We start from the raw sequence: 26,118 nt of genomic DNA, 5'->3' as shown, positions 1-26,118 counted from the left end.
ACTCCTTGGGAAAACTGCCCGTGACGAAATGATGCACGGAGGGGCACCTGGGGTCTTGTTCCACCATCAATACTGGAAAGTCGCCATATGACCTATAATTGTGCCGGTGCGACGTTAAACCCCTCCCCCCACAAAAAAATCAATTATTTGAAAACGATGCTTTATTACTGCTACACGCCAAAGATACATAGAAATAAAGGCAGCAATAAATTTTAGCTATAACAAAATTTGTTCAATGAAAATTACAGAATGCAAAATAAAAATATATCCTATCCGAGCACTGAATGAATTTTTATCTAATCTTGCTTTTATAGCTTTAATATAGTTCCTTAATATAGTTCCTTAAAGTTAAATCGACAGAAACACTTTAAATGAGCAATAATACATAATAAAAGAACACAATCATTTTAACCAAAGATTTTAATTCACGAGAAAAGCGTTTCCATATATATAAAGTAAAATAGTACTAGTGATATCTACATGTTTCATTATCTAAATGTATCTCTGTGTAAAGAAAGTTACTGAAAGTTTCTATAATGCTCTAAGTATGGAAAATAGTTACTACCAGGATGCTTTTTTTATTTTGCAGCAAATAAGCACTAAAATAGAATAGGGAAAACTCATAGCTAATTAAAAAATATACATCATCAAATCTATAACAATTCGAAGAAACTGATACATAAGCAAACGAAAAACATAAATGTTTTCAATTAAAATCATATATATACCAACTACAAAACAGATTATGTGGTTTTTACTCTTCCCACCCGTTTGTGCGCATTTTTTGACAGGTGAAGTTTTTTAAAATAAGAGGTGTAGTAAACGACGGGAAGGTGGCGCTCAGAACCGGAGTTTGAGCCAATGCACATGTTATATCATTCAATTTAACGTCCGTATTTTACAGTATTTAAGTAATCAACAAGCCACCCTCCAATCATTTATTGTCAAATATATGCACAGACGAGTAAAACCCGTCACCAAACCACATATTTTAATTTGTAATAAAACACGAACGCATATTATAACATGACCCGATTTTTTTCACTACTAAAGACAGAAAGCTGAAAGTGTGACAATATTATGCAAAACAAATCACAGTTTTTACATTACAATTATTACGTCATATCATGAAACTTCAAAGCGGCATGCTGAAAATGAATGACAGAAAACGGGAATATATACGGAAAACATGTGGGGCTGACAACGTATACTATGAAAATCTTATGTACGGAGGTTCATTCATTCTGAGCTGCCTTACAAACATGGCTCGCCTTGCGCATATACCTGTTGAACCCAAACGTGGAATTTTTACAACTATGTATAAAGGTGGAAGCAAAAAGAAGTCTGATCGAATAGTTACATAGCTATTTCATTGTGTTCAACTTAAGATTTATGAAAAGGTGCTTTTAAACTTTATAGAATCTGATAACCCCGTTAAATTAAATCCCCTCCAAGGTGGCTTTCGAAAAATGTAAACTGCTTAATGACATCGTTCTCAGTTGGAGTATGTATTTACTATGCACGAGAAAATTGTTCAAAGCTTTGTGCATGCTATTTGAACGTCAAGCAAGCCTTTGATCAAGTGAATTATAATATCTTGATGTTGAAACTTTCCAGTGTTGGACTTGATTTTGGAATTTTAAAGATATTCAGTAATTTAACGAAGAATGCCTTCAGCTGTGTCAGATCACACGGTATTACATCGGACTGGTTCCCAGTTTTACAAGGTGCTAGACAGGGCCAGGTTACAAGTGCATTGATGTATCTAATTTCCATAAATGACTTAATGAATACCATCGAGAATAATAGACATAGCCTTAAGATAGAAAACACTAGTTTTGGATGCCCAACTTCAGCTGATGATATGGTTTTACTATCACTTTCCAAAAATGGCTCACCCCTTGGATATGGCGCCTGCTTTTTAATTTTTGTCTTTTGGCAGTTCCTGTGATATGCAGGCTCCATAACCTCAGATCCCCTTTCTAAATTCCAGTTTGTTTAGTTCTGCTCATTGTTTCCTCGTTTAGAGCAAATACATTATTTTAACTGGGGACCATACGCCGCTTTTCATCGAATTACACACTAGCGTAGCATTGAAGGTTCCATGTGCACCGCCGTAAGAACACATTTGCGGATGTCTCTAAATTGTTTTTTGTACTTTTAACATGCGTAAATGTTGAGTTCTGCTCAACCCGGGGCTAGAGGGCGTGGACGGTAGCATGCATTTCCACTACCGTCCATGAACAGGCTCAATCAAACCGAGCCTGCAGCATTTTCGTTTTTGTTGTGTTGAGCGACCTGTGGAGTTTCCACTTTTTCTATTTACAAGAACTCTTAAATATTTGCTACGATGTCTTTGAAAAACAGGTACTTCTACGATGTTACAAAAACAAAAGTCTTTTGACACGGTCGAATGGAGCTTTATGTTTAAAATTTTAAAACGTTCTGGCTTTGGAAATTCCTTTTTACACTGGGTTCATGTCCTTTATGCCTATATTTCAAGTTACGTCTTAAATAATGAATGGAAATCAAATTTCTTTAAAATATCACGTGGGATTCGTCAGGCGTGTCCCTTATCAGCCCTATTATTCATCATTATATCGGAAATTCTTGCAATATAAGTACGTGATTGTGAAAACATTAATGGTATTTCTGTAAATTATGATGGTAATGTTAGAAAAATCAAAATAACACAACTAGCAGACGATACTGCGTTGTTTCTAAAACATGAAAATGATATCTCACTTGCTTTACAAGTAATTGATGAATTTGGAAAACATTCTGGGTTACTACTAAATAAAGACAAAACAATTGGTCTATGGATAGGGAAGTCAAAAACGAAAACTATTAAGACTTTGAACCAAATAAAAATTACAAATCTACATGTTAAAGCTTTAGGAATTTATTTTGGAAATGACAAAAATGAAAGTGATAAATTAAATTGGGACGAAAAGTTAGCAGCGTGCCAGTCTCTTATTAACGTCTGGAACAAAAGAAATTTGACTATGTACGGTAAAATCTTAATCATTAAATCAATTTTATTACCCAAAATTACATATTTACTGCAAAATCTAATCCCTCCAAAGTCTGTTTTGAATGAGTTCAATTCGTTATTTTTCAAGTTTCTATGGAAAGGCAAAAACGACAAAATCAAAAGAACAACAACAATCGGTCATAAATTAGAAGGAGGACTAGATATGATTGATATTTATTCCTATTACAACTCAATAACAGTTAAATGGGTTAAAAGCTTAAAAGTATTAGACAATGCAAATTGGAAACTGATACCCAAATTTTTCTTAAACCAATACGGTAAAAATTTCCTAGTATTTAATATGAATACTAATTCTTCTAAAAGCTTACCAACAACAAGTTTGTCTATACCATCATTTTACAAAAACCTCATTGAAATTTGGATAGAATTAAAACAAACCGACAAAGCAAATACAAAAACACTAAAAACATTTTATGACATAAGGAAACAAATCATTTGGGGGAATCGTTATATAAAATACAATGGAAAATGTCTGTTATTTCAATCATGGATTGACTCTGGTTTAATATTTATAAACGATATTATATTTGACAATGGTGACATTAATACAAACAGTATATATCGAAAACTTATAAACAAACACAACTGGATTGCTGAGATTAGCATAGTCAAAAAATCAATTCCTGGTCATTGAAAAAGAAATTCTTACTTTTGAAGAGTCAATAAATTCGAAGGTAAAAACATCTTTTAATACGTACGTCAAACACAAATTAATCAAAAGTACAGTAAACAAAGACATATACAATTCTTTTCTAGACGCCAAATTTAACAAACCGTATATTCACAAATATTGGGAAGAGCTATTTTCAAATAATATCAAATGGGAATCCTTTTACTACGTATTAAATAAAGTTGTAGTAGATAATCGAACAAAGCAATTTAAATATAAGACTATACATAGAATAAAAGCAACAAATGCTAATCTATTTAACTGGAACATAGAAAATAGTCCATTTTATTTTATGTTTTTCGGTGGTTTATCGAAATATAACGGTGAATTATATCCTGATAAATTCACTGGCCACTCAGTGAAAATTATCAAATCTGATACCCGGATTAATGTCAAAAAGTTTACCGAGCGTACTGAAAGCCGGAAACAATATGACGATGACGTCTTTAAAATGACGTCATCTTTGCGATGCTTCCTGATAAAATTTCCCGCAAATTTCGACATTTTATTGAAATAAACACAACAAAAGTAGAGTTTTAGACATAAAATAAACAGAAAAATTGTTGGTATCGATGTAATATCACGGTAATTTCACTCGTGAACACCAAAAGTTGTTATTTTCACTCGTGGCTGCGCCACTCGTGAAAATATCACTTCTGGTGCCCACTCGGTGAAATTATAACGTGATATTACACCGAAACCAACAATTATCCTCTATATGTAAATATTGTAATGAGTTTGAAGACTTTGATCACTTTTTCCTTGGTTGTAAATATTTAGATACCTTCTGGTCAAAAACTGAAGTTACATTTAATAGATGCGGTTTTAAAAATTATTTAGGAATCTGAAATGTTTGATTACTGGATACAAGATAGAACTCCGTGAATATGACAATATAAATTTATTACTAAATTGTATTTCATATTACTTATACAAAACTTATTTTATGAGCGAAAGACGAACAAAAGCTTTAAACATTTGGAACATTTTATATTACGATATTTTAGTTTTAATCAACTATTATGAAAATAGGAATATTAGTCCGTATACTCTGAAAGCTTTTTTAAAGAATATGTGATTGTGTATTCAAGTTACTATATAATCAAGAAAGTATTGCCCAGATGTATATCTCATATATTGTCTCATACTCAAATGTCAGTGTATGTTATTACTAATGTATATGTTGAAATGAAAAAATAAACGGGTTGTTCCACGTTTGTGAAACAATTCCAAAAAGAAAAAAAAAGTCATGATTTATAATAATAATATTAACAACAATACTCAACTTATGTGGCATCTTGGACCAAACAATATAGAGATATCGGAATATTCAAATCTAGGCGTGTTATGTACAAATAATATGGATTTGAATAAGGCAGTGAATGAGATCTGTTCGAAATTGCGCAGAGCATTTTTCAGCTTGGCTGATTGCGGTGTTCATGGTGACGGTTTACATCACTTAACGTCAAAACATCTGTATGAAACTGTTGTTCTGTCAAAAGCTCTGTGCGAACTCTGCATCAGTTTGGCATATTCTCACCTTCAGTCCCTGGAGAGGACTCATCGCCAGTGCGTTAAGTTCATCCAACGTATGCCAAAGTATACTAAAACTGATGTTGCGTTGAGCTTACGCGGAATGTATCCCATAGAGTCTTTCATGGACAAGCGAAAATTACAGATATTTGGTCAGCACTTGACAATTCAAAAAGCATTAAATTTAGTTTTGTTCAAAGACTATTAACTTTCATGGCGAACCCCCAAAAAGCGTTAGGCTTTATGCAGGACATATATAGGATTTTGGGAAAGTATGATTTAACCCATGTGCTGAACACGTATATAAAAGATGCTTCATTTCCCACAAAAAAGCAGTGGAAGTCAATGATAACAACCTCCAAACATGAAAATATTGAATTGAATATAAAAATAAGTAAATATGCGAAGAAAGCATAAGAATCTGAACAGAATCCACCGTACATTTGTACCATGTGCAGTATGGAAATTCTGTCCACAATACAGAGATCAAGTAAATTTCTGTATAACAGCTATTTCAATAATAGTTTTCTCGTGCCAGTTTATATGTGTGTGTAAAAAGTGTTATATAGAAACTAATCCAATCGCAACTCACTTAGCGATGTTTTGTAATGAAAAAGATGCTATACGTCATAAATTGTGGTGTTCGCTACATGATATATTAGGAGAAGAATTTGAGGTTTTCTGTAGCTTAAGTCCAGATATACAATTAATTGACTTGCTAGCTGGTTTACCATCATTTTACATGCAAGACAGTAAAGGGATTTCTTCCTTTAAAATGGTTCTGAGACAATTACGTTTTATGTGCAATATTTTAAATATTTAGATTTACAAAATAAATATTTAATTTCACTTTGCATAAAACGAACATTATCCGCAATGCATTTACTATATGGCTTTCCTCAGCAATATGCTTTCTTTTCGTTTCGGTAAGCCTACTGATAAATGAGAGATGTCCATATAATTAAGATTCCATCAAAAGATGTACATTTGTATTTTCATGTATTTTCAATACAATATATCATAATATTTTTGCACAAATGTAAATACCGTTTTCTATGATATGCTTAGATATGCTTTCATCAAGTCTTATTCAATGCAATATAAACGTTGTATGACTATGAAAGGTTCATATGTATATATACATCATTTAATCACTTGTTAAATAATCGTGTATCATAATCATATCTGTATATTTACCATGTTTGCATTTATATTTTCTCCTTTCTGCTTAGTTCATTGTATTCATTTTGTACATTGTATGTGACTCTTCAAATTTGGAGGAAATTAAGAAATCTTATCTTAAGAAATTTTACTATCTCAAAAAGTTATCTTCACTTGAACAAGATCACTAGTTGTCGTTCAGATGTTTATTCTATCACGATGACTAAATAATTTCGTCGCATCTGAACTCCAAACAATGACTTTATTCAACAATAAATTACTATTTGAGATGTATTATTTCTTAATTATGACATTCTTTTCCATGTCATTAAAGTCTATAACTTCCTTAAAATGATGGCTTCTAGACGATTTGAGATCTGCTATATCAGGTGTTATTTTCCAAATGCTATTTTAAAAAATATTCTTGTAGTAATCTTGTATTCAGTTAGTTGAAACACTGAAGAATAGTGTCCAAGTATTCGGATGTGCATCACAACTAAAGCATGTCTACAGTTGTTGATGTGGCTGTCATTTCTTTATTCTGTACAAACTATCACAACAAGTATGATAACAGCTCCCCCTGCAGAAACATCAAAATAAATAAAATGTTTAAAAATGAATCTAGCAAAAAATCCCAAATTTTCCAAATATAAATACCGAGCATATTAGTTTTTCTTTTTTTTTTTTTTTTTTTGATAATTCTTTTTTTTTTCTTTAAATGTAAATACGCAGTTTATAATTTATAATTGACGTAAAAGCTCACGCTAAAGCAGGGAGGTTATACTTTGCTGTATCGCTAATAACAAACAAATAATTTAATACGTCAGTCATCTCTACGCGCGTTTGTAATTTTCGTCAGGTTTTCAATATGCTTGCCAACCTCTTTGGTTAGTGTATATAGCAAACGCATCAAATTATTAAACTATATCATTTACTGCATTAGCAGATTGTAACATATTCCTATTTAACTGAAAGAATTGATTTTGTAATGCGCCATCAAAATATATAACAAGACAATTTTATCAAGTGCAATTTATAAGACGTAATTTTCAACTACAGACTCTTTGATCTTACACCATGGAAATCTATTAAATCCGTTTCCATTTGTAGATTTTGTAGATGTCTCTGACTCGGAATGACAGCTACTTGTGGAACCTGTGACGTCATTTTTACAGCAACAGTTGTTTGATCCTCCGTTCAAACTGCAACAGTGTTCTCCATCTAGGCAAGGTATATTCATTAATTACCAATTTAACAAAACAACAACCACAACAACAACAAACAGTTACATGCAATTATACGATGAGATAGTGAAAAAGTGTAGTTATGCTATGAACCCCATAATTTCTTATTTAAAATGATTTTGCATTGCTTATTGTACTTTTGAAAAATATTTTGCCAACGATGCAAGTCTATTTGGAAACAGTTCCGTCTTTAACTTTTTCATTTATGATACACTATTAAATACAATTTTACGATGGCATCTCATGCATGTATATTGTATTATTTTATAGCTATTTTATTTATCCAATCGTGAACGTTTATTTGCGACACGTGACCGTACAATATTATTAGGTTATTTAACATTGTTCTGTACAATACGGAAATATATTTGGACTCGTACCCAGCTGAGAAAACCATATTGGACTCGCCTAGCGGCTCGTCCAATATGGTTTTCCCAGCTGGGTACGAGTCCAAATGTATCTCGTATTGTACAGTTCAATGTTAAATAACCTTTTTATTCTATATCTAATTTATTTTATTTTAAATTAAAAATGATTCGCAGAATATTGTATTTCTGCCTTCCTCATTTCAAGACGCATAATCTAACTCTGAACAAAGATCGCCTACTTACATTCGGAACATTTTTACGCGTTTCGGGCTTTATCGTATGTTTAACATGGGACTTTTTGAACCGTCCAAATACGGAAAAATACAGGTTTTTTTGTTCGCACGTGCGTCCAATAAGGTAATATATTGTACGGTCACGTGTTGCAAATGAACGTTCATGATTGGATAAATAAAATAGATATAGAATAAATTACCGTATTGGACGTACGTGCGTACAATAAACCTGTATTTTTTCCGTATTTGGACGGCTCAGTCCGAAACGCATGAAAATGTTCCGAATGTAACTTGATCGGGTGAAGTTGGCGCTCTATGTACAGAGTTTGATTATGCGTCTTGAAATTAGAAAAGGTAGAAATACAATATTCAGTGAATCATTTTAATTTTAACTAAAATAAAATAGATATAGAATAAAAAGGTTATTTTTTAACATATTGTACTGTACAATACGAGATATATTTGGACTCGTACCCAGCCTAGCGGCTCGTCCAATATGGTTTTCTCAGTTGGGTACTCGTCCAAATATATCTCTGTATTGTACAGAACAATGTTAAATTACCTAATAATATTTCATAACTTACATTTCTTTTTACAGATTTTATTATCTGTATTTTATCTATAATTTCTAAACCTACTTTGTGCATTTTTGAACGCGTATCTGATAAACAATTTTAAAAATTTCAAAAACAAAATATGTTTGAAATATAATATGTGTGTATACTGTCTGTTCAGCTTTGAGCGGGTTTTAAATGTTGATTCCAGAAAGACATAAAAAGGCGCTAAAAAGCTAAAACTTTAATTACCTGAACATTTTGTTTGACCGCACGTGAGACAACTCTGCAAAATAAAAGGAATACATTTGTATAATTTATTGGGTCCTCGCTGTCTGTAAATAAAATCACTTGAACTATTTATTTCTAAAGAATACCATTATTAAAGTTTCTGAAAATGGCAGGTACTGCAGTATTTGTTTTAAAATTATTAAATCAATGACAGACCTTTTATAATTATAATTATAACGAAATTAACCATAATGTACAATAGTCCCATACTCCCTGCCTGAAACTATAAGAAAACTTATTTAACTGTTTAGAAAAAGTTAAATGAATGTAATACATATGCATGCAACACGATGGTTACGTCAAGCCCATCATTAAGTTTTAAGTTTTCAATTAATTTTCCATAACATTCGAAACTTCCTTATTTTTTTCAAATTTGAGAGATTGAAAAGAATGCAAGTTTCCTTTCTCTTTATGATTTTGTCTAAAACATCAACTGAGGAAAAAAAATAATACTTCTATACATTTGTATAGTTACACCCTGGAAATCCATTTCCATTTGGAGGTGTCTCTGAATGGGAATGACAGCGACTTGTGGAACCTGTGGCGTCTTTTTTACAGCAACAGTTGTTTGATCCTCCATTCAAACTGCAACAATGTTCTCCATCTAGGCAAGGTATATTAATGAATTACCAATTTAAGAAAACAACAACAACAGTTACATGCAATGATAAGATAAGAAAATGAAAAAGTGTAGTTATGTTATGAAATTTGATTTCTGATTAAAAATGATTTTGCATTACTTATTATACCTTTGAAAACAATTTTAATAACTTTCTAAAACAAAGTCTGTTTGAAATAAAACATGTGTGTACGCTGCCTATTCAGTTATGGAGGGGCTTCAAACGTTGTTTAGCTAAAAATCTAAAACTTTAATTACCTAAACATTTTGTTTGACCGCACGTCAGACAACTCTGCAAAATAAAAGGAATACATTTGTATATTTTATTGGGTCCTTTCTGTCTGTAAATAAAATCACTTGAACTATTTACTCCTAAAGTATATCATTATAAAACAGTTCGAAGTTTCTGAAAATGGCAGGTACTGCAAAAATATTTTTTTAATTTATTACATCAATGTCAGACCTTTTATATTTATTATTATAAAGAAATTAACTATAATGTACAATAGTCCTATACATACTCTCTGCCTGAAACTATTAGTGAACTTCTTTAACCGTTTAGTAAATATTAATTGAATGTAACACATATGCATGTGTCAGAATAATTTATGTATCTGATATATGGATAACTAACACATAAGCACAGATAGTGTTTTACTCCCTTTTCATTCTAACATTGCTATAATTATTGTTGAATTGCTGTTAATAATAGGATTTGGATCATTTATAGACGATTTGGGTTGATTATAGTGTTAGCTGGAGCCCAGCATCAAACATTATGTTATATAAAATAGTTAAAAGGAACCAGTTATTTGTTAAAACAAGTACCCATTGTGAAATACTATGTACGGACTTGGAACAATCAGAAACAAGTTCTATAAATAGCACCAATCAAAGCTCACTTCTGCTAAGGTATAAATAGGTAGATGGATGACAGAGAGATCATTCTGTATCCAGCGATAGATACATCGAGGATTCAATTAAAAATTTATCCCGGTACTTTGATAAGGAGGTTATTGAAACTAGCCTGTCAGGGCGAATAAATTATCAAAAAGAAGACGTTTGAAGTTCATAGGCTACAGAAGAGTTGCAGAATTTCAACAAGGTTTCGAGCTATAGGGCCAGCGCATAGGAGTTTTACCTTAAGGTAGTTCTGCACGTTTGGATCGAACTTTTTTCTACAATGTAGAATTTGATTAAACCCTGATTTTTCAGAAGTTCAGAATGTACCTAGATAATTCAGCAAATAAAAAGGATAGGGTCGTGTGGTTGATTTTTTACTACACTGATTTGAAAAATTTGGACCTCGCGCAATTTTTCATAATGGGAGTCTATGGGAAAATAGCAATTTTCATAACATTTTCGCGAATGGAAATTTTTCTACAATGTAGATTTTAATGAAATTTCTCACAGTCGTAAATAAACATATGGCCTATAATATAGTGAAATAAAATGTATAGGTCCGTGTGTTTATTTCTGAGATATTTGGCCATGATTAAAGTAAACAGCCTATTTGAAGCTAATTTTAAGACATTATTTTGAATTGTTTAACGTGTCAGATGTCTTAATATCATGTTTTAACTTTAGAAAGGTAGTAACTTTTACAATTTTATAAATTTAAACAAAGGTTGCCATTAATTCATAAACTGATTTTGATTTCCGTACGCCGAATCCAGGCTTTATTCTGCGTTTTCCGGATAAATGACGTTACGCCATCACTTCCGGTTTATCAAACGTGCATAACTACCTTAAGAGTAGTTGAATGCTATAGACGATAGCACATATATACTGAGCATCGGAAAGCTGAGACAGAGACCCAGAGTTTGGTAATCTACTGAGATAGTAGGAGAGTTCCAGCTTATAGACGGTTCAGCGTTATTGGCGAAGTACAGCCAAGGCAGCGGGGTTATACCTACACGGTAGTTGAATGCTATAAGTGATAGCATATAGGCACAGGGCATGTAGGAGACAGGGCAATCATATTGAGTTACAGCTTCAATTAAGAGGACATACTAGGCTGAGCATCTATGCGATAGGACTCGTACGTTGTAGTTCAAAGACATAGTCTGACGGGAACTTCAACAAAGAGACCAATTAAGTTTAGAGTCTCCAGTCTATAGGAGTTTGAGCTAATTGTTATTAACTGGAGATTTTTTAGTTTGAAACATTTAGCGATTTGCCTGATCCCTGAAATTATCTAGCTCATAATTGAACTCATTTACGAATAACTGGTACACGAATCATTTAGGCAAGGTAGCCAGAGGAAAATTTATGTATGAGATATTTGGTCTCGCCAGCTAAACGTTTTAACAAAGGACATTCTATATTGTTTATCAGCTAGTCTAACACGTATTTACCTTAGCGATTGGACCCATTACATTGTTCAAGATACCTAAGGCGTAGGCACTTCCCTGGGTCATATAACTTGTATCTTGACAGCATACAACACGAAGGTTACGTCAAGCCCGACATTAAGTTTGAAGTTTTCAATAAATATTTTATAACATTCGAAATTTTCTTATTTTTTCAGATTTGAGAGATCGAAAAGAATGCAAGTTTAAACAATTTGTTTCTTTCCTCTTACAGATTTTGTCTAAAACATAAACTGAGGAAAAAAGGAATTCTTCTATGTCTGTATAGCTATGAGGCGAAAAAGGCAACGACATATATTGACCAACTGTCAAAACAAAAACATGACCATTGTTAACCTTTATTAGTTCGTCGATTTCAAAGAAACAAACCAGACACTTAAAACAGAGGGAGTAATAGTTTCTATTAATAATGAGGAGGAAACGTCGGACTCTGGTGACGTAGGCGCTACCTGATGACGTAAGCGTTAACGAATCAAATGGAGACTGTTTTATAGAGTTTTATAGATCCGCGGTCACCTTAATACATATTCTTAATGGACAGTGTCAAACAGACTTTAATAAAACCACGGAATAGATTAATGAAAGCCCTTTTCCAGGATCCGGTGTAGATCTATATGTCCGGTGTAGATCTATATGGATTGTCAAAACTTCCCAGTGTGGTTTATACCCGTGTAAACGTACAAAAATAGAAATTTAGTTCTTATGTTTACATTTTACAGTAACTTGCTACAAAAATGTGTGCTTTCCAGGGGGATACCTGAAAATCAAAGTATATGTAAGGATATCGATCGTTTGAACATCTAAATAGAACAGCCAACCAAATGAACCTGACCACGTTCAATTGTAACTGGAACTCCAAAAAAAATACAGTCCCTGGATTTTATCTAAAATATCGTTAAAACAAGTGTAAAACCATATAGTCGTGTCGATTCAGTTTTGATCTCTATAATTTACTGCTTTGAAAGTTTGGCGTCAAGGTTCGAAAGAATTTTTCAAATGTCGCCATTATGTCCACGTACTTTTGTGAATGACGTCAGATTGCGCGAAAGAGCCGAAATTGTTTAAAAGAAAATAAACGTTTTTTCTTCTTTTTATACAAAATACGAAGGGCGGCCAGAAAATATCCAAAATATTTCATGTCCCTGCCTTTTCACATGCAGCTACCTACACATATTATACATAAGCGCAAACTACCTTTTATCGTCGCCTATAGATGGGCCAGTTTATTTTGATTGAGAAGTGTATATAATCTAATTTTTGAGCGTTTAAAAAAGATGTTAGGGCTACCATTGACACTAAGCTGGAGGAACAGAGATCTGTAAAAAATCTTGCCTTTAGAGGGTGAAAAATCTTGTCACATTTTCAAAGGTATCTAAAACGTTTTTCTTAATCCTGCATATCCAATTGAACCTTTTAAATCTTTGTTTCACAGCTTCGGGAGGACAGGACAAGCGTGAGGGGCAAGCCTAGGTCAGGGAGGCCCGCTGAGGTAATGATCCTTACAACGGCGGCGAATGATGATGTTTTTGTCAACAAAGATTGCACAGTGACATTGCAGGAGGTATCTAATCAGTTGAGGATGGGTATGACGTCTGCACATCAGATTTTACACGCAAAACTAGGTATGGGCAAGGTAAGTATGAGGTGAGTGCCAAAACAGCTGGCATAAGTAAGACCAAAAGGCATCGAGGGTGACTGTTTTACCACTGGGGATGAAATATAAGTTCATTATGCTGAACCTGAAACAAAAGCTCAATCAAGCTGACCCCCAGCCCCCCCCCCCCCCCCACCCCCCTCCTCCCAAGAAGTTTAAGATATCTCCCTCTGCTGGTAAGGTTTTGTCGGTTGCTTTTTGGGATTCACATGAAATATGACTGACTCATATGGTGCTAAAAGGTCAAACTGTGACTGCTAGATAATATTCAGAAGTAATTTTGAAAACACTGCAAGAAAAACTGAAAAAGTTGCGTCCAAGGCTAGCCCAGAAAAAATGTTCTTCTTTTGCATGAAAAATGTTCTTCTTTTGCATGACAATGTCCCCTCTCGTACTGCCTCATCTACAGTAGAAAAACCCGCCCGCTTAGCTCAGTATGGAGAGCGTTGGTCTACGGATCACGGGGTCGCGAGTTCAGTCCACGGGCGGGGCGTATGTTCTCCGTGACGATTTGATACAAGACATTGTGCCTGAAATCATTCGTCCTCAACCTCTGATAATTCATGTGGGGAAGTTGGCAGTTACTTGCGGAAAACAGGTTTTTACTGGTACAGAATCCAGGAACACTGGTTAGGTTAACTGCCCGCCGTTACATGACTGAAATACTGTTGAAAAACGGCGTTAACCCCACCCCCTCCCCCACCCCCTACCCACCAAAAAACATCTACAATAGAACGTATTAACTCCTTAACTCCATCAAGTGGCAATTGTTGTTTTTTGTTTCCGGAACAAAATTAACGGCTCAATGGAAACAAATAAGAGACCAAGGTGGCTTGTAAGCTGTAAATCGGTACCTAAGCACTAGGTTTACTTCACGGTTTGCTGAGAGAATATGGCGAAAATGGCAAAAGTGCATAAACGGAGGTTGGGAATACTTTGAAGAACAATAAAAGTAATTATTGAAAAATATTGAACGGTATTTGAGAAAGAGAAGAATGTCCGGATATTTTCCGATCGCCCCTCGGATATAGTGAATGTTAATATTTGTAAATATTCCCAGCAGGAAAAAAGTCCAGTGCAACGGATGAATCGCTGGGTTGAAAGCTAATAAGAATGTATGCGATGCAAGCATAAAAGGAACATCATCGGTCGCTGGTATATTAGCTTTTTAAGGCTGTTTGATGAAGTATGTAAAAACAAGGATAAATATTTGATAGGTGGGCCGGTGGTCTAGTGGTAACACGCTTGACTGTCAATCCAGAGGTCCGGGGTTCGAATCCCGGTCCAGGCACTGGAAATTTCTGAGATGCTCTTGAGTGTCTCCCACCAAACTAGAGACCTGTACTGGTTCTTCCCAGGAAAGACGGCTGGCTTCGCGTGTATCGGTGCTATACACCGGGCACGTTAAAGAACCAGACTGTCTATTCGCAAAGAGCTAGGATAAGTTAGCCGGACAGGCCTACAAAGGATCTCTATCTGTTCTGAGGGCTTTATCTCACTCTGTCCCTCTGGTCAGATCGCTATGTGTCTACTACAGACGTGCACACTTCTAACACCTACACCCATATACAAAGCAAACACACGAGGACAAAACAAACAAATAAAGGAACACAGTGGGGCACCGTCCTGGAACGGGCAGTGGCAGAACCACCACTGAGGAGCTTAAACCGGTTGATGGTGCGCAACCAACCAACCTCACTCTTACCCCTATCATGTTCCAAAGTCATGGGATAGTGTAAATAATGGAAACTAAAGGCATGGCATGTAAAACACAAAAATGCTCCTGTATAATTATATAAAAAGCAAATTTTAAGAACCAAACATTAAATGTACTGTAGTTAACTGTGCATACAATATTTAATCTAGCAAAACACGACAATGTGCGGTATATAAGATGAAACGCTTTGTTATTATATATTATAAATGAAGCAAGCATTGATGCTTTACATACACTGACTCATCATAACCGCATCACTCTAACATAATAATTATTTAGTTAAGAAATTATCAATGAAGAATAAATCAAACGTGTAATGTCAAGACACAGATGTGTTTTGTACGAAGCTATTTCGAACTCCAACATGTTTTGGCCGGCTACGAATTTTGTGCCAGAATATTCTGTTGTGCGTATTTCTATTTTCATATGAATAATACTATTTCCTCTTTATTCCTTTTAAACTGTAAATGGTTTCTTCTTCTTCTTCTTCTTCTTCTTCTTCTTCTTCTTCCATTTGTGTGCAGGTCCCACTCTGGGGCAACGTCGTACAGTGGTGTATGTAAAAGGTGGTGTGTGCGGCGCTCAAACATTTATAGTGCAGAGTTAAAAGCAGATAAAAAACGAAGTGCTGAACTAGTGGGACCCTGTCACCAGGCTCCTCTTGAAGGCCTCGACGCTGTCAGACATGATGGCTTCTTCTGGGAGCTGGTTCCATAGTCTGGAGGCGGATGGATCTTTGCCACAAAACGGAAGATAGAACTTCATGGAGTGGTCACGGGTGTTGATCGAGGTAGGATTGAAAAACCAAACTGGTGGTGTGTTATCGACGAGGCAGTGGACGATTCTGTACGTCATGACCAGCTTGGCGTTGGAGCGACGATTGAGAAGGGGTTGCCAACCGATGTCTGCATTCATCTGACTTGTGCTGCTGGTAGTGCGGAAGTCACCCTTAACGAAGCGTGCTGCATGTCGCTGGACAGCCTCAAGTCGGTCGATGTTGGTCTGAGTGTGCGGATCCCATGCAGTGCTGGCATACTCAAGGATAGACCTGACGAGGGTCTGGTAACACTGGGCCTTGACTTCCTGTGGGCAACTCGTCAGGTTTCTCCTGAGGAAGGCGAGGCTGTTGTTCGCCTTTCTAGCAGTGGTTGCGACATGTGTGTTCATTGAGAGTTTCTCATCAAGATACACGCCTAGGTACTTGCCTTCCTTGACGACTTGGAGTTCGCTACCATGGATGAAATAGGCCGCCTTGGTAGGATATGTCTTCCTGGTGAAGCGAACAACCTTACACTTCGAAGCATTAAATGACATCGTTTGGCACAACATGCATAAAATTTAGAAACAGGAAATACCTGCAAGTACTAACTGGCTCGGAATTACGAGAACGAGGCATATATGAAATATCATTAATATGCACTAAAGTTTAACCTCACTAATATAAAACAGTCTTCCTGATCTGGTAGGCTTGAAGTTTAAATTTTGATACTTTTCTTGGGATTCATTTTACAAGAAAGAAAGTTTCTGCACGCTAGATAATTTGTTTGTTTTGGGTTTAACGCCGTTTTTCAACAGTATTTCAGTTATGTAACGGCGGGCAGTTAACCTAACAGTGTTCCTGGATTCTGTACCAGTACAAACCTGTTCTCCGCAAGTAACTACCAACTTCCACACATGAATCAGAGGTGGAGGACGAATGATTTACGGCACAATGTCTTTTATCAAATCGTCACGGAGAACATACGCCTCGCCCAGGGCTGGAACTCACGACCCTGAGATGCGTAGGTCTGCGCTCTCCCTATTGAGCTAAGCGGGCGGGCACACGCTAGATAACCTTGAATATAAATCACATGAGATTATATGTTCGACCACATTAGCTCTCAAGTCATGATACACTTTACATTCAAGCAAAAAGTGTGTTTCATCTTCAATAGCACCAAGTGAGCAAAAAGTACAAAGTCTTAAGTTTTCTGTTTTGCCAACGTATCTGCTTGTTTCTGGATCCCACACCTAAATTGACATAGCATTAATCTTTCATATCTGCTCATGAGGACATACTGTTCACACTGAAAGTCTTGTAAGTTTTCAGTTTATATACCGTTTAAAAATCGGTGTTCGCATTTACTTACTGTTTCTAACACAATATCTCAATTATTAATACAGTTTCTGTTTCCTGTAATCAACGATTTGTTGGTAATAATTATAAATCTCCAACGCTTACACCATTGGTGAAGTGTGTTAAGCATTGATTGTGTATTATCATCTGTCTGCTATTGACACTATTTCGTCGGCATATAGAAGAGTGACACCTTAACATCTTCCATTTGTATTCTAGTATTAAGGTCATTAATTTCTTGAACAAGGTCATAATTTGTATAACAGCATTTCTGTCTATTAAATCAAAACAGTTCTTCGGACCTATGAAGGCTACAAAAACAGACTAGTTTTTCTTACTGATACTGTTCGGAGTAAAAATGAGGTACCCGCACGATCTGGTCGATCTAAAACCATTCTTCCGTCAGCTAGTTTTATAAGTTTTTTAAACAAGTATGCCCACGGGCAGAATGTCGAGCCCGCCAGCTGTCAAGTGTGACCTTGACTTTAGACCTAGGGACCTGGTTCTTGCGCAGGACACTCCTTCTCATAATGGTGAACATTCATGCCAAGTTACATCAAAATCCCACCATGCATGAAGAAGAAATGCTCAGGACAAACTTCAATTTGACCTTTGACCTCCAACTGTGACCTTGACCTTTGTGATAAGAACATGGGGTTTGCGCACGACTCTTTTCTTAACATGAACTGTTTAAAGTTTTACAACGTGATATAAATATTGCGTGGGTTTTAGTTTTTTATGAATCCATAGTGAAGATGCGTTTTAACCCGGATATGCAACGTTAAACGGATACACGTGTATATACGGATGTGAATTGACTGATTTTTTTTTTTCGGCGACGACGTCTAAATTCGTTTTCGTTACCTATACCACGTGACTTCAGTTGCAAATCAAACTACTTGATAACGCATTATAGATAATTTATCAAAATGGAAGATTTATGCAACACTCTACCTGATTGGACGAGAGTGTCAATTTCTTTCACTCTGTTGATTGTGCTACGCTGAGTGAAATGTAGACAAAGCGTTTATCCTAAATGACGCTGTTCACAGTTTTAAAGCTAACTTTGGCTCAGTATATTTAGCAAGGATATTGATATATCTCAAAATGATAAGTAAGTTTAATAAATATGATAAAAACCTGTTCAAATACCAACATATATCAAATTAAAGAAAGAGCTGAATGCGGTCTGCGTATCACATGAATAAGGGTGTGATAAGAGTCTCTTATGTAGAGAAGTGCCTTTTAAAAGATTTTCCTTGTTACAATTATCGTCTGTATATGAAAAGGTTTCTTGCATTTGTGACTTATTCAGATAGCATATTAAAATGAATACTTGTTTGCTTTGATATATTTGTTATAAATTATTTAACTGATTTATTATATATGAATATTTTTCTTTAGTATGGTATGCAAATATTGAACTCAGTTGAAATCTGTTTTATTATATATATGCTATATAATGATTGAATCTCATTACACTGAAATGAAGGTTCACTGCATACAGTTTATCTATGTGATATGACTACGGTCAAACTTTGCATCTGAAACAGAAATATTGAAATAATTACTATTGTATGTTTTGCTTGACCTTCACTTTTTTAGGTGTGACGTCATTGTCCAAATATTCATGAATAGCGAATATGCATTTGTTAAAGCGGGATCAGTTGGTCTATTTTAGAAAAAAATAAAAATAATAAATAAAAAAATCCTTTGATTTTTTTCTCATGTATTCTAATCAATCTTGATTTGTAGCATCTTTATTAGTCCCGCAGCCAACTTTGTTCAGCTGGGACATTTAACCCCTTTTAGGGGCTGCTAGAGCTAAAACTAGAAATGCCTTTATACAGCGTCTCATGAACAGCTTGGTGGATCTTTGTCATACTTGGTCTGGAGCATCATTATAAGGTCCTCTTCCAAATTTATTTATATAGAAACTTGGGCCCTATTAGGGACCACTATAGCTAAAAGTAGATATGCCTTTCTTCGCATTAACCACTAAAATGTAATGGATTTTTATCAAACCCGATGTGTAACAATATCGTAAGGTCTCCTGCTATTTTGTTACAAATGGGGACAGGGATCAATTTAGCTAAAAATATAAACACGTTTAATGACCTCTTCTCATGAACCGCTTCATGAATCTTCATCAAACTACTGCTGTAATTATTCGTCTAAGGATAAACGAAACAAAATTGCAACCCTACGAAACCTTTGCGAAAAAATAAAAGAGAACCATTTAAATTGTTTAAGTGCGATGTTTAGTTTTGCAATTTGAAAATTGTTAGATGAAAGATGAATGTTAGATGAAAAATTCATAAACTTCTTACCTTATTACAATTCGCCGACCATCATTTTTAAAGATATTTCTTGTTAATTCGTACTTTATAATCATACCTACAGGATATGCATGTTGTTTTGCGACAAGTTTTGCGCCGATCAAGGATGTGATCAGATCATAAAATATGTAAATTTAAATGGTATAGTTGCTACCCGTATCCTAAGAATATCACTGTAAGTTAAAGCTGTAATAATTCATTTTATTATATATCTATATATATTCTGACAAAATGCGGCTTGTATTTCACAAGTTAATATGAACAGGCAGAAAAAAATCCGGATTGTACCTTTTGTATTGTATGCTATCGGACTACTTTAAATTAATATGCATGACTTGACACAGTTCAATAAATAGCGCACGTAAAAACTTCCCTCTATTCTAACATCGACAAAAAGGGAAGATAGTGTTCGATAACAAAACAACAAACAAAAAGGTAAATTTACGTATAAAAGGGTCATCATAACAGTAGCTAGATCTGTGATTTTGTATTTGGCTCTCGTGGATCACACTCGGCGTTTCCAATCTTGCAAAATATAATAACCCTATTGTATGTGCTACTTTGCACAAACGATTTTCAAAACATGCTCGCTCTTTGTTTAACTTGAAATAAGAATGCAATTGCCCAGTCCTATGTCACTGTTGTTGTAACTTATTCTGAATTACTTGATAAGAGGAAAATTAAATTAATTCGTTTGGACAAAGCCAATTATAAAGTAAATGTGATAATCCCGTCTGCACAGTATATTTTATAACCCATTAAGTAAATGCATGAAAACAAGATTATTACCGGTCCTACCTGTTTATTAAAATGTTTTATGAGTACACCTGGTGAATGCTACTTATATCAAAACGGGTTGTGACAACCAAGGTAATATTTCACAGGCAATTACTTTCATATAATTATGTAAACACCTTTAAAATCATTTCTGTTAGTAATATTCATGTATTCAATGTAACGAAAAATACGGCTTTAGAAAATTTAAAATGTTTGTCCAAAGTCTTCGATATCCAAAGGAATATTAAACAACAGGGCCATGATAACTGTAGATCGCTCTCTTTTTCTGTATAGACATGTAGGAAAAGTAGCGACGACCCCTGGTGGTCATCTTTTGATAGCTTTGTTACAAGCCAGACGTGACTAGGTTTTGAGACGATTTTGAGACACACCGCATGCTTGATGTTCAGGCCTTTCGCAGTTCCTCTTTGATTGTGTCCGGCGGAACAGGTGGATGACTCTATGATAAATAGTTCTTAAATCCCACCAGGACTGAGCTATTTTGATTTCGTCTCCTGGCCTGTTTCGTCGGGCCCTTAGGGGCGTTTCCCTTGTTGCTCTGTCTTCAGCAAAGGCACTGAGTACATGCGTTTTAAATTCTTAAGGATTGTATATATATATATATATATATATATATATATATATATATATATATATATATATATATATATATATATATATATATATATATATATAATAGAAAATATTAAAAGATACTCCTGGACAAGTATATAATAAATAAAAAAGAAAAACATACAAGAGCATCTTTGTGTTTTACATTACATGCCTTTTGTTGCCTTAGCGTATGTTAGGGTTTCACCTGGCGGGGATTACTTTTTTACACTGTCCTGTTACTTTGGAACATGATGGGGGTAAGAGTGAGGTTAGGTGCACCATAAACCGGTTTAAGCTCCCCAGTGGTGGTTTTGCCACTGACCGTTCCAAGGCGGTGCCCCATTGTGTTCCTTTATTTGTTTGTTTTGTCCGTGTGTGTTTGCTTTGTGTGTATGTGTGGTGTGCGTGGGTGTGTGTGTGTGTTGTTCATGTTTCCCGTCCGGTTTGCGTTTGTGGAGGCTGCGTTTTTAGAACGTGGCTTTCCCTGTTGGATATTCTTCCTTGTTTTTATTAAAAATAAATACCTTAAACAAATTCCTAATCTTCACTGATCTGGTTTTGTAGTAATATGCTGATGATTCTGCCATTGTTGTAGCTAGTAAGAACAGGTGAACATAGAAAATGAGCTGACAGAAGATCTCTAATTAGGCAATCATAATTATATATTACCTTTACATAGAGTTACTACTTTTTTATTTCGATGTAAATGAGATTTGGAACCAAACTGTGTAGTACTGTTTGACGCCATATAACCTATACTGTGTTGGTGCGCCGTTAAACCCAAATAAATAAATAAATTAAATCAAACCTTAGGACAAATTATTCTTTAAACATAGTATTGATGGCGCTGATATTCAATCAACATCATGTCAAATACCTTAGAGCTACATTAGATCAAAATTTGTCTGTTATCAATAAGGCTAAGGCCCGCTTAACATTCATTTTAGGAAACGTGAATGCATTGCCCTTCATACTAAGAAACATTCAGTTATTACCCTTTTTATTGCCATTTTGACCATGCATGCTCTTTTGGTACCATGGTCTTACATAAAATCTTAAACAAAAAACACCAGATTACCCAAAATAAATTAATTAGGTTTGTCTTGAATCTGGACCCTCGACTCATTTTGGGGGCCTCCGTGGCCGAGTGGTTCAGGTCGCCGACTTCAAATCACTACCCACCCCCCCCCAACCCCATCGATGTGGGTTCGATTCTCCACCCAGGTGCCCGCTCGTGATGAAATAATGCACAGAGGGGGCACCTGGGGTCTTCCTCCACCATAAAAGATGGAAAGTCGCCATATGACATAAAACTGTGTCGATGCGACGTTGAACCCAACAAAATAAATAAATAAATCGACTCATTCTGACTATTTAATTTTTTTTTGTACATTTTCTTATCAGACAGATTTATGTTATGTTTTCAAAATAAAAAAATACTGTAGCCCTTGAATTTATGGATGATATTTTATACCTCAAAACGCCATTCATTCCTATAAGACCAGATTCAGTGAACAGGGATCTGTCTCTATCCCTAAAAGTTAAATGTTTTAGTGTAAGTATTTTGCTTTTCTTGGCAGTATTCTGTGGAAAAAAATGCCTTCTTCAGTCAGACTCTTTAGCAAATGAAGAAATTTTAAGATATCAGTGGAAACTGTTTTGCTAACTTAATGTTTTAAGACTGACGCTCTTTTCTTCATGATTTCTAGAACCAGTAGTACCCCAGTTAATTTAAAACTGATGTAATTTTCTTGTAATTTTAGTCTTACAAATCTTAGCTATGATATCATTTTTCTATTACATGACTTTCCCTGTTTGATATTTGTCCTTGTTTTCTATGTGAGGTCCACTAAATTGTTAAGGACCTTAATGGAAATAAGAGATTTGTACCTCTTTTTTGTGTAATACTTTATTTGATATGCGGTAGACATAAGTCTTCTATTATGCATATTATTTTAAGATTCAGTAATCCTTCTAATTAAAGGGTCATAATGTCTTTGATTAAAATCTGGCTGCCAGATTCTTGTTATGAACAGAAAATAATTATGTTGTTTTCTTGTTTAATCCAATCTTTGATAAATGTTTTCTCATGTACTTGTCATAGGTTTGACTATATGATTAACATAATAGAAAGTACATTATAATGCATTGTTTTGATTATTTCTCTTTATGACCATGACTTCATACTTTTATGTGTAGTATTGAAAGTAGTGTTTTTCTAACTACATGTATTCAATTATGTGAAGTCTCTGTTTGGAAATTAAAAGCCTTATGAAACTTTAAAGGCCTAGATTTACTACTATATAAGTGTCACCCCCCCCCCCAACCCCCCAAAAAAAATCCAATATACAACTCCCATCTTATCTGCTGCTTATCAGCGATTATGTAACCGTAACTGATTAGAAGCCAATTAGCACAGCAGGGACCCCAACTAGACCATGAAGATGTGTGCAGTGGAGTTGAAAGAAATTAATTTTTCTTCAGTGAATGTGGAACGATAATAATATTAATTATTATTTTGATATTATATAGATGATAATAAGTATTACTTTAATGTTATAATAATGATAATAATAATAATAAGAATAAGAATAATCATAATAATAGTAATTATTATTATTATTATCATTATTATTATTATTATTATTATATTACATAAAGAATGATTAAAGATACAGTAATAATATTGAAAATAATAATGATAATAAAACACAAGTATAGTGAAAACTTCAGGAGTTCCTTGTGCTGACAAACAATATTTTTCTAATTGGAAACTGGGTTTCTTGTATTCATGTAATCAACATTATTTGAACTTAAAATTATTGTGTTCCATCTATACTGAATTTTCATTTTCAGTATGTTGCCAAAAGTGACTTTTTTTCATGCTTTGCTTTGTTACTTTGAAATGCACATTCTGTTTTCAATTTTTAGACAAATGTTATTTACAGTATTCTGCAAGCTTTAGATGAGTGAAAGTGGCAATTTTCTGAAATATCACAATTCTCTAGACAGACTTATATTCTTTAAGTAAGTTTATCATTATTTCATTATTGTGAAAATAAGTTTCCGATTATCTTATTATTGTGTTTGATCAACAAATATTTTTCTTTACATAGAAATGCCAAAAAAAAAAACTAGTATAACAAGTTATCAATTATATATCAATTTAAGATAAATAACATTGTTTCCCCTTCTCACTAATTGATACACTTGAAAGGTAGACTGACTCTCCAATAAACATTGACCCTTGTTAATTGGAACCATACTGTGATGGTCATTAGCCCCCAACTGTGCTGGTGAAGACAGAAATCCCTTGGCCCACTGTCAAAATCAAGGCCTTTAAGTGGTCAATTTTTATTCATCCATGTATTTTTATTGATTCATATACTTGTTGCTTTAATCTTATTTCTATTTCTGTTATTATTACCATATTGGTGTGCATATAATGCAGAAATAAATCTATTTACACCCTATTTCACCTACCTTCTCTCCCTCTCTCCCCAGCCCCACCTGCACACACAGACACACACATCAAAAAGTGTTTTGACATTTCTTACACATATTTATTTTACATCTTATTACTTAGATGCCCTTATCCACTCTTTCCACCACCTTCCACTTCTCCCCCAATCTTAACTTGTGTCCCGTTGCACCTCACCACAATAAAAATGTATTCCTTGCTTACATACATTCCAACTTTCCAATGTTTCATTTTATATGTTTCACACTTATCGCATTTACATTCACTGATATACCCCCCTCCCCCACGAACCCTCCCCACCCCGTTCCTCCCACACACCCACACACCAAAGAATATCTTGAAATATGGCCAACGGTTTCAGATGAGGAGATTTTTAATGTTTGCTTTTCGCTTACTATGACAACCAGAGTTATCAACAGATGACCTAGCTTTAAAGTGATCCGGAAAGCAGGCCAACCAAGACACATTTCTGTGAAGCTTGGCTGAAATTGACTGAGTGGGTTACGGGGAGACATCCTATATTGCAATTGTAGACAACGGACGGATGGTCAGTCGGACCATATAGAATAAAAATTCTGGCATTAATACATGCGGGTGGATTTTGTAAATTTACATATTTTTATCACATAAATTAAATATTCAACCGTGATAACATCGGCATGACCTGTGTGATACAGTAATGCGTGATAAGAAACGCAATTTATTTTACGTATGCTAACATAACACTTATTGATTTAAAAAGTTGTACTCACAGCGACTTCAAACAAAATAAAAGTCCAGCATAAGAAAATCACTACTCGCCGTAAAATCTGGTCCATTCTGCTAAGTATCTAAACAAGCAATGATAACGAAAATGTTGGATAAGATTATGAACATAAACCTCCCACGGGTGCGTTTGATTTACCCGGAATGGAAACCGGATCTAAAATCATGCTTCGATGACTCACATAGGCCATTATAAATTGATCAATGGTTCTTCAGATGTTTCATACAGTACAAACTCCATAAAATACAATCTTCTTGACTGTTGAAATATGGTGACTATTCCAGAACAGGTCTGCTCGATTTTCTTCATAAAAATATTTGATGATATCGTTCCGAAGAACTACTAATCAAGTTGGCACGACCTCAAATATCCTTGTCCTTTAAAAACATCGAATAGTCAAAATGGTCATAAACAAGAAATACATGTATGTAGTGACTACTGAATCACCTTTTATTCTCATTGATTTAATGCATAATAATATATATTTATGAAATACATGTATAACAGATAAGGTAATTAAGGTAGTAATTTTTATGTTCTAAACGAAGCGTAT

At 34.6% G+C, this 26,118-nt stretch overlaps 1 protein-coding gene across 1 annotated transcript; it reads right to left on the bottom strand.

Moving 5' to 3' along the window:
- Positions 1–401: 401 nt before the first annotated feature.
- On the bottom strand, positions 402–25,723 carry LOC123534306 (uncharacterized). Its single transcript, XM_045316482.2, has 6 exons — positions 25,552–25,723; positions 9,987–10,020; positions 9,571–9,713; positions 9,071–9,104; positions 7,494–7,640; positions 402–6,999 (listed from the first exon to the last, which is right to left on the bottom strand). The coding sequence occupies exons 1-6, from the start codon at positions 25,615–25,617 to the stop codon at positions 6,956–6,958; spliced, it is 468 nt and encodes a 155-aa protein (XP_045172417.2). The 5' UTR covers positions 25,618–25,723; the 3' UTR covers positions 402–6,955.
- Between the last annotated feature and the right edge of the window lie 395 nt (positions 25,724–26,118).

Source organism: Mercenaria mercenaria, chromosome 12 (assembly GCF_021730395.1).
Source record: "Mercenaria mercenaria strain notata chromosome 12, MADL_Memer_1, whole genome shotgun sequence".
Taxonomy (NCBI): domain Eukaryota; kingdom Metazoa; phylum Mollusca; class Bivalvia; order Venerida; family Veneridae; genus Mercenaria; species Mercenaria mercenaria.
This window is presented reverse-complemented; position numbering and strand designations above follow the sequence as displayed.

Excerpts from the sequence above, each read along its gene's own strand:
- LOC123534306 (XM_045316482.2), bottom strand. The coding sequence starts at position 25,617 with ATGGACCAGATTTTACGGCGAGTAGTGATTTTCTTATGCTGGACTTTT. Across the intron at positions 10,021-25,551 it reads TTATTTTGTTTGAAGTCGCT|AGTTGTCTGACGTGCGGTCA; the intron begins GTGAGTACAACT and ends TTTATTTTGCAG. Across the intron at positions 7,000-7,493 it reads ATTTAATAGATTTCCATGGT|GGGGAGCTGTTATCATACTT; the intron begins GTAAGATCAAAG and ends ATGTTTCTGCAG.